Raw genomic sequence first — 7,628 nt, 5'->3', positions numbered from 1 at the left:
TAATGGTACTTGGTTCTCAGATGATTTTAACTTTCCTCTTGCTCTGCTGCTAACGAAGCCCTAAGAAGGATGATGAAACTTCCCTGGCCCCAAAAAAGGAATCAAAAACCCAGTGAGAAAAGAGTAGGTGTGAGGAACACTTCAGATCTGATGAGATCAAGTGTCTTCCTCCACCTGATAATCCCTCCTACTTTAAATTGCAAACATGTGAGTGAGTGTGTTCACAGGGTGGGAGGAACATGACCGAAGTGCCAAGAGCTACAGCGTCACCACTGAAGCTCTCCCTGGCTCAGGACCCGAGTCCTACCTGACTGAGGCTGGAACGTGTGCAAGTGCCTGAACCTCCCTTCCAGCAGCTGACCCACGTGCAGAGACCCTTGGTTTGATGCCACGAAAAGCTTTGCTGAATCTTCAGAAAACAAAATCTGAACGGCAGAGCGAAGGAACGCTGGCATTTTGGAAACCTTTGGGTGAATGAACAGTAAAAGGGAGATTGATGGTAAATCAAAAAGAATCACTGCGGGCCTGCATTGCATGGATGTCGAGCTGCTGTGCACTCCGGCATATTCCATTTTCACTCAGTGTGCATATTTGTTGACTGTTACTTGATATCTCTAATCTCTTTTCCTAACTGTTACAGCATTGTAGCAAGCCTTTTAACAAATGTCATGACATCTGTATTCCAGGAATGCTTCCTGTCTCTAAGCAAGCCAATTCACCAGGGGCCTGGAAACTGGCTAATAACCTAGATACACCCCATTCATTCCTTCAGTAATTAATGCCCCATCTTTGGAAGTAACTGTCACACATGAGCCACTAAGGAGAAACATTTAAATGTTACTGCCACTTTCTGGCATTTCCCTGTCCTTCCAAGAACATAATCAATTCAAAATGTGAATTGGTTCATAACAGCTGCCTTCAAATAGCTCCTCACTGAGCCACAAGTCATGTGCAGTTTGTTCCCTCTTTACACAAGAATCACAAGTTTAGGAAGTTTCTTCTTGAGTGACCAGATGCTGGGCTATCACTTACCCTTTTGAGGCTTAAGTTGTCATGCTGGTAAGTCAACCGATAGAGAAAGAACCGGGAAGCTGTGGAGCAGGCTATCCAACTTCCGCACGGGGAGATACAGCTGCAAATGATGTTCTCAGGACCCTGGCAATAGCAGAAAACAAAATGAATGTTGATGAATGTTCAAATCAACTTGACATGACATGGTTCACCAGGAATTCTCAAGCTCTTGCTACCCAGAAACACAAATACACACACATAATCCTAGTGTGGGTGTCAATATAATCATTTCAGGGGCAGAGCACTTAAATGGGACAGCTCTGCTATCCACATCCCAGGACAGAGGCCTATGTGCACTGTGCTCGCTCACTCCCTTGCGTTTCACACTGCACCTCAGAAAGGACCCTGGGCAGGGAGGCACTGGAGGCAGGAGCGTGGGAGGACGTGTGAGTCAGGGCAGGGATTTTCTGTGCTGCCTAGTACACCCCATTTTAAAGACCTCTGAGAAATAGGATAGGAAAAACACTTGGAAAACAAAGAAGAAAAGTTCAACATTGATCTTCTAAGTACAAGAAAAACTCACAGAAAAATTATTTCTTTATGTATATAAACAACTCACACAAGCACACACAGACAGAAAGACCTCTGGAAGGAAGGCTATATAGCTAATGAACTGAGGAGGAGGATACTGGAATTAAAAAGTAGTCAAAGATATAAACTGCCAACATTATTTGAATTCTTTATGGTGAAACTATGTACACAAACATTTATGTAAATTAAATAAAGAATCAGCACAAAAAAAAGCAGTCAGGTGGGGGCGGGGGGAGGGCAGTGCTGTGGCACAGCACGTTCAAGCCCCAGACTGTAGCAGGGATGCTGGTTTGAGTCCTGGCTGCCCCACTTCTGATCCAGCTCCCTGCTAATGCACCTGGGAAAGCAGCGGAAGATGGCCCAAATCCTTGGGCCCCTGCACCCACGTGGGAGACCCAGAAGAAATTCCTGGCTCCTGGCTTCAGATAGGCTCAGCAGCCATTTGGGAATGAACCAGCGGATGGAAGACTTCTGTCTCTACCTCTCTCTCTAACTCTGTCTTTCAAACAAATAAAATAAGTCTTTAAAAAAAAAAAACAAAAAAAGCAGTTTGTATAGGATTTTCCTATTAATGTAAAAAGGATACACACATGGGTGGAAATAGTTCTGGAAGGCTATAGAAGAGTATCTTGGCATGATTATCTCCAGAGGATGGGACTGACAGGAGAGGGGAGGGATCTCAGGTGAGAAGTGAGTGCATTTGTCATTGTCTACCCTTTTGTCCTATTTGAGTTGTTTAGAAATAGGCACACTATTTTAGTAACATCAAAGTAAGAAAGAAACAATGTCATTTATGGATTCATCTAATAAACTCTATATGCCTAATTTACAATCACAATCATTTCAGGTGACATAACTTTCATTCAAGTAGTTTTAAAATTCATACGGGGGCTGGCGCTGTGGAGTACTAGGTAAAGCCGCTGCCTGCAGTGCCAGCATCCCTTATGGGCATCAGTTTGAGTCCCAGCTGCTCCACTTCCAAGCCAGCTCACTGCTATGGCCTGGGAAGCAGAAGGTGGCCCAAGTGCTTGGGCCCCTGCACCCACGTGGGAGACCCAGAAGAAGCACCTAGCTCCTGGCTCCGGATCAGCTCAGCTCCAGTGGTTGCGGCCATCTGGGGAGTGAACCAGCAGAAGGAATACCTCTCTCTCTATCTCTCTGCCTCTGCCTCTCTGTAAATCTACCTTTCAAATAAATAAGTAAATCTTTAATAAAAAAATTCATACAGATTAGGATGTAATCTGAGTCATCCTCAAAATTCAAAATGGACAAAATGTTCTGGATTCAAGGTCTAAACAGGTAAACCTCCTTACCTTTGTCTTGAGGTGCAGTAAATGTTCTGCATTTTTAGAGAGTGGAAGGGTATCCCCATTCTTGCCTGAAATAAGAAAGTTCTGTGATTTTCTTCTTACTGAAGATCATTTACACATCGCTCCTCCTAAAACGCTGTTTGTGGGGTAGAATGGAATTTCTACAGGCAGGAAGTCAGAAAAGACTCAGTAAGCGCGCCCTGTTTGCGGTGGTTGATGAAGATGAAAGGATGCGGCTCCACGTGCTGGAGCTGGGTCCTAACTGTGGCCATGTGGGAGGTGGGACCTTTAAGAGGCAGGGCATAGTGGGAGGTCTACGTCAACTGGGGGGGTGCATCCTAGGAAGGGATCAGAGTCATTCTCTTAGAATCCTGGTTAGTTCTTGGGAGAGCATTGAAGCAGTGGGTCTGGCCACAACCAGTCTCTCCCTGGCCTCCTGTACCCAGAAGTGCGGGAATGCACAGACTTGCTGCATTGCAGTCAGCACAAGCTGACATGAATGGAAGGGGTGGTAGCTCTCACCAAGCCCGAGCCACACTGTTTGTGGACTTTCAGGCTCCAACGCTGTGACCTAAATAAATGGTATTTCATTACAGTGAGGAAAAGCTGACTCACACACTTCACCGTATCCTATGAAACAGCAGGAATGCTCTGAAGCCCTACCCACAGTGTGGCATGCAGGTGGGTGGCAATGGCATTTGGATGACCTCGATTGTAATCACTACAAGCAAAAGGACCCAAACATTTCATTAACAGGTCACACAAAAGGGCACCTGGCCACCACTCCACAAAGGCCCACGAGATCTTTATCAAGCAGGACTGCCACTACCCATCATTAAATCTTATCATCTTCCAACAGCCTATTCTCATTCACACTTGAGCCAACCATGATTCTACAACTCTCAGCTCTCTATACCCTGCAATGTACCACACAGAACCTTAAGATTTGAAGAGATGATCCAGGATACTCTACTAAAGATTTTAATACTCTAAATACCTTGTTTGTTTTATCTGGTGGGTGGAAAAACCATAAATGCCAACGGACACAGAAAAATCCACTTTAATTTTTCTATAGACAGAAATAAAACTGCAATTCTGGTTTAAAGCTTCTCTCACTAGTTTTCTTATTGGAAAAAAACAAAACTCTCTCGCAGCTTACCTGTTGCAACTGTGGATCCCAGGCGCCAAAGTTCTAAGTGATGAGCAAATTGGAAGAGGAGAAGCTGCCTCTTTTTAGAACAGGAAATGAGACGTCGCTGTATCCAAGAATTGAAAAGTTAAAAATAAGCCAAGGTCAGCTACTGCTTCAGTACTAGATATAGTAACAACATGTTAGTACATTTTTTTGAAGTGCCAAAATACATTTACTAGGTATTTTTTAAGTACAGTAATATGCCATGTACTGTCCTAGAACTTAACAACACAGCAGTGATTAAAAAACATAGCCGGGGCTGTGCCTGTGGCATAGCAAGTAAAGCCGCTGCCTATAGTGCCTGCATCCCATGTGGGTGCCAGTTCAAGTCCTGGCTTCTCTACTTCCAATCCAGCTGTGCTGGCCTGGGAAAGCACTAGAAGATGGCTCAAGTCCTTGGACCCCTGCACCCACGTGGGAGACCTACAAGAAGCTCTAGGCTCCTGGCTTCAGATTGGCTCAGCTCCAGCTATTGTAGTCATTTGGGGAATGAACCAGCGGATGGAAGACCTCTCTCTCTTTTTCTCTGCTTCTATCTCTGCCTTTCAAATAAATAAGTACATCTTAAAAAAATAAACAAATAAACAAAAACACAGCCACTGTACTTAAGATTCTAGTATATAGGGATAACAGAGAAACAGACAATTACCCTATTGCATACAAAATTTTAAGATGGAACACAGTATGTAATAATAATAAAAAAAAAAAAAGTAGAAAGGACAGCTAGCCTAACTTCATCGGGGTAAAGGAAGGGACCCGAGTATGGCTCACTGGTAGACTAGTTAGGCAGAGGGTTAGGTATTGTGGCACAGCAGTTAAGACACTGCTTGGCGGGTCGGCGCTGTGGCACAGCGGGTTAACGCCCTGGCCTGAATTGCCGGCATCCCATTTGAGCACTGGTTCGAGTCCCAGCTGCACCTCCTCCAATCCAGCTCTCTGCTATGGCCTGGGAAAGCAGTAGAGGATGGCCCAAGTCCTTGGCCTTCTGCACCCACGTGGGAGACCCGGAAGCTCGTAGCTCCTGGCTTTGGATCAGCTCAGCTCTGGCCATGGCGGACATTTAGGGAGTGAACCAGTATATGGAAGATCTCTCTCTCTGTCTCTACCTCTCTTTGTAACTCTGTCTTTCAAATAAATAAAATAAACTGTAAAAAAAAAAAAAAAAAAAAAAGACACTGCTTGGGATGCCCACATCCCCATGTCTGAGCCTAGTCTAAGCCCTGGCTCCACTTTCAAGCCGTTCTCTACTAATGCATACCATGGGAGGTAGCAGGTGGAGGCTCAAGTTCTTGAGTCCTCCCCAACCACATGGGAGATTGATTACAGGGCCCTAGCTTTGGCCTGGCCCAGCCCTTGCTGTGGCAGACATTTGGGAAATGACCCAGCAGATGGAAGATGTCTCTCTATATATGTATATCCCTCTCTCCCTATTTCTTTGTGGCTTCTGTCTTTTAAATAAAATGAAAATAAATACAAATTAAAAAAAGAAAATGTCAGGCAGAGAGGGCAGGGCAGAACACTCTATGGACAGCAATGGCTTGTGTGGTGGCTCAAAAGGAAAAGAGCATTAGCGGGAATAAAATGAGCGTTTCAGAATGGTGAGGGTGGTGGCAGGGCTGCTACAAGTGTGAGAGAAGCTGAAGGGCACGGCCGGATCACAGGTCACATGAGCCACGGCCAGGGAGCAGCCGATGGTGCTGGAGGCAATAGGCATGGCAGAGGTTAAGCACGGAGCCACGAAGGAAGTTTCTAAACAGATAAATGGAGAGTGGGCTAGAGTGACACCAATGCAAATAAAAAAATCTTTAAAAAGCTACTATAAAGGGACTCACAAGGGAAAAGACACGGATCCGAACTAGAACAATGGCGGTATGGACAGAGAGAAATGACCTGGCTCAAAAGTAATGAGGACTAGTCCAATCTCATCAAATTATTTACAGTTAGTATATAGTTTTTATACTGAATATGAGTCAATAAATTTATAGATTTTGTATATACTGTATACACACTCATATATATAAATAAAAAATAATGAGGTAGCCACAGTAAGCTTCATCAGTTGAACGAATGTGAAAGCAGGGGTCGGGGAGAAAGGTTACTAGCTTGGGAAGATGCAACCATTTTTCTAGAAAGGAACACTGAAAGCCTGGATTTTCCTGCTCCATCTAGAATAACAGAAACCACCTCAAAAATTTTGCCCAAACCACAGCTATTTGGAAAGGGAAATGATTTCCCCAGAAACGGATCTCTTGCCATCAACGATCCTGCAGCAGGCTTGCCTGGGAGGCTGAAGAAAGTGGCTACCGGGAGTCCAACAACTTGGCCCTGGGCATGAGAACTGTGGGGCAGAGGTGCAGGGAGGGGTGGGGGGCAGGGGGCTGGTGGAGAGTGGGGAGTGGAGACAATACTTACATGGGGAAAGGTGATTTTTCGGAGAGCAGCATCATAATTTTTTACCTCCACCTTCTCCATGAGAGGACGGATGACTAAGTGGGTGTCGGTGCCTGAGGCAAGAGAAGATGCGGGAGTTAGGAGTCTCGTGTGAAAATTACCAGAGCTGGGCAGAGTAAAGCAGTGGCGCCCACCTCCAGAAATCAGGGCCGTCGGGCTGTGGGCCACGGTGCGCACGTCGTGCGTGTGATGCTGGAATGGCTTTGTCCGCACCCACTGCTTCTCAGTGCTGCTGGAGGCCACAGGGACCAGCTGAAAATGGAACACTGTCCCCTCAGCAGTGCCCACCACGAAACTGTCTTCTTGCTGAGAAAGTAAGTCATAGAGTTCCATATGAGCAAAACAAGATCCAGTTGAAAAAATATTCCCTGACGTTTTCCGTCTGGGCAGCCTAGGTTCAGAAAACCTACACTAAGATCAGACAGGAGCCACAGAGGCCTAACCCTTCATCACAGGAGCAAGCTCAGACCCAAGATAACAGTGCGCCCCCTACTGACATTAACAATATGTACTTCTGATTATTAGGGGTTCTCACATACACAAATGAGAATAGCAAAAGGGATAAAAGACCTAGGATAAACAACAAATGCTTCTGAGAAAAAAAAAATTCAAAGCCTTGTAAGGAACACAAGAGATCATCTCATGGGAAAGCAGGCAGAGCAAACCGCCTGCCACACAGGCACCACATTTGGGCAGCATCACTTATGGGTGCTGATCCGTGTCCTGGGTGCTCCACTTCCCACCCAGCTGCCTGCTGGTGGCCTGGGGACGTAGTGGAAGATGGTCCAAGTGTTTGGGTCCCTGCTGCCCATGTGGGAGATCCAGATGAGACTCCTGGCTTCAGCTTGGCCCACCCTGGGCCATTGCAGCCATCTGGGGAGTGAACCAGCAGATGGAAGATCTCTCTCTCTCTCGCTCCCCCCCCAACCCCATTCCTTCCTCTCTCTTTCAAAATAAATAAATAAATCTGGAAAAAAAAAATCTAAAAAAAATCCATACTAGGTTCTCAGCTACCGGTTCACTCTCCAAATGTTTGCAAAAGCCAGGGCTGAACCAAGATGAAGCCAGGAGCC

At 45.7% G+C, this 7,628-nt stretch overlaps 1 protein-coding gene across 3 annotated transcripts in view; it reads right to left on the bottom strand.

The window, feature by feature from the left end:
* Positions 1-7,628, bottom strand: part of UTP4 (UTP4 small subunit processome component) — a 30,407-nt gene that overhangs the window by 10,275 nt on the left and 12,504 nt on the right. For all 3 annotated transcript variants that reach the window (XM_051847225.2, XM_051847226.2, XM_070062639.1), the window contains exons 7-12: positions 6,690-6,861; positions 6,517-6,608; positions 4,072-4,168; positions 2,916-2,980; positions 1,033-1,155; positions 308-464 (exon numbers count right to left, since the gene is read on the bottom strand). In XM_051847225.2, coding sequence (XP_051703185.1) covers positions 308-464; positions 1,033-1,155; positions 2,916-2,980; positions 4,072-4,168; positions 6,517-6,608; positions 6,690-6,861 — 706 coding nt within the window. The remainder of the gene's footprint in view (positions 1-307; positions 465-1,032; positions 1,156-2,915; positions 2,981-4,071; positions 4,169-6,516; positions 6,609-6,689; positions 6,862-7,628) is intronic.

This window comes from Oryctolagus cuniculus, chromosome 18 (assembly GCF_964237555.1).
Source record: "Oryctolagus cuniculus chromosome 18, mOryCun1.1, whole genome shotgun sequence".
NCBI lineage: Eukaryota > Metazoa > Chordata > Mammalia > Lagomorpha > Leporidae > Oryctolagus > Oryctolagus cuniculus.
This window is presented reverse-complemented; position numbering and strand designations above follow the sequence as displayed.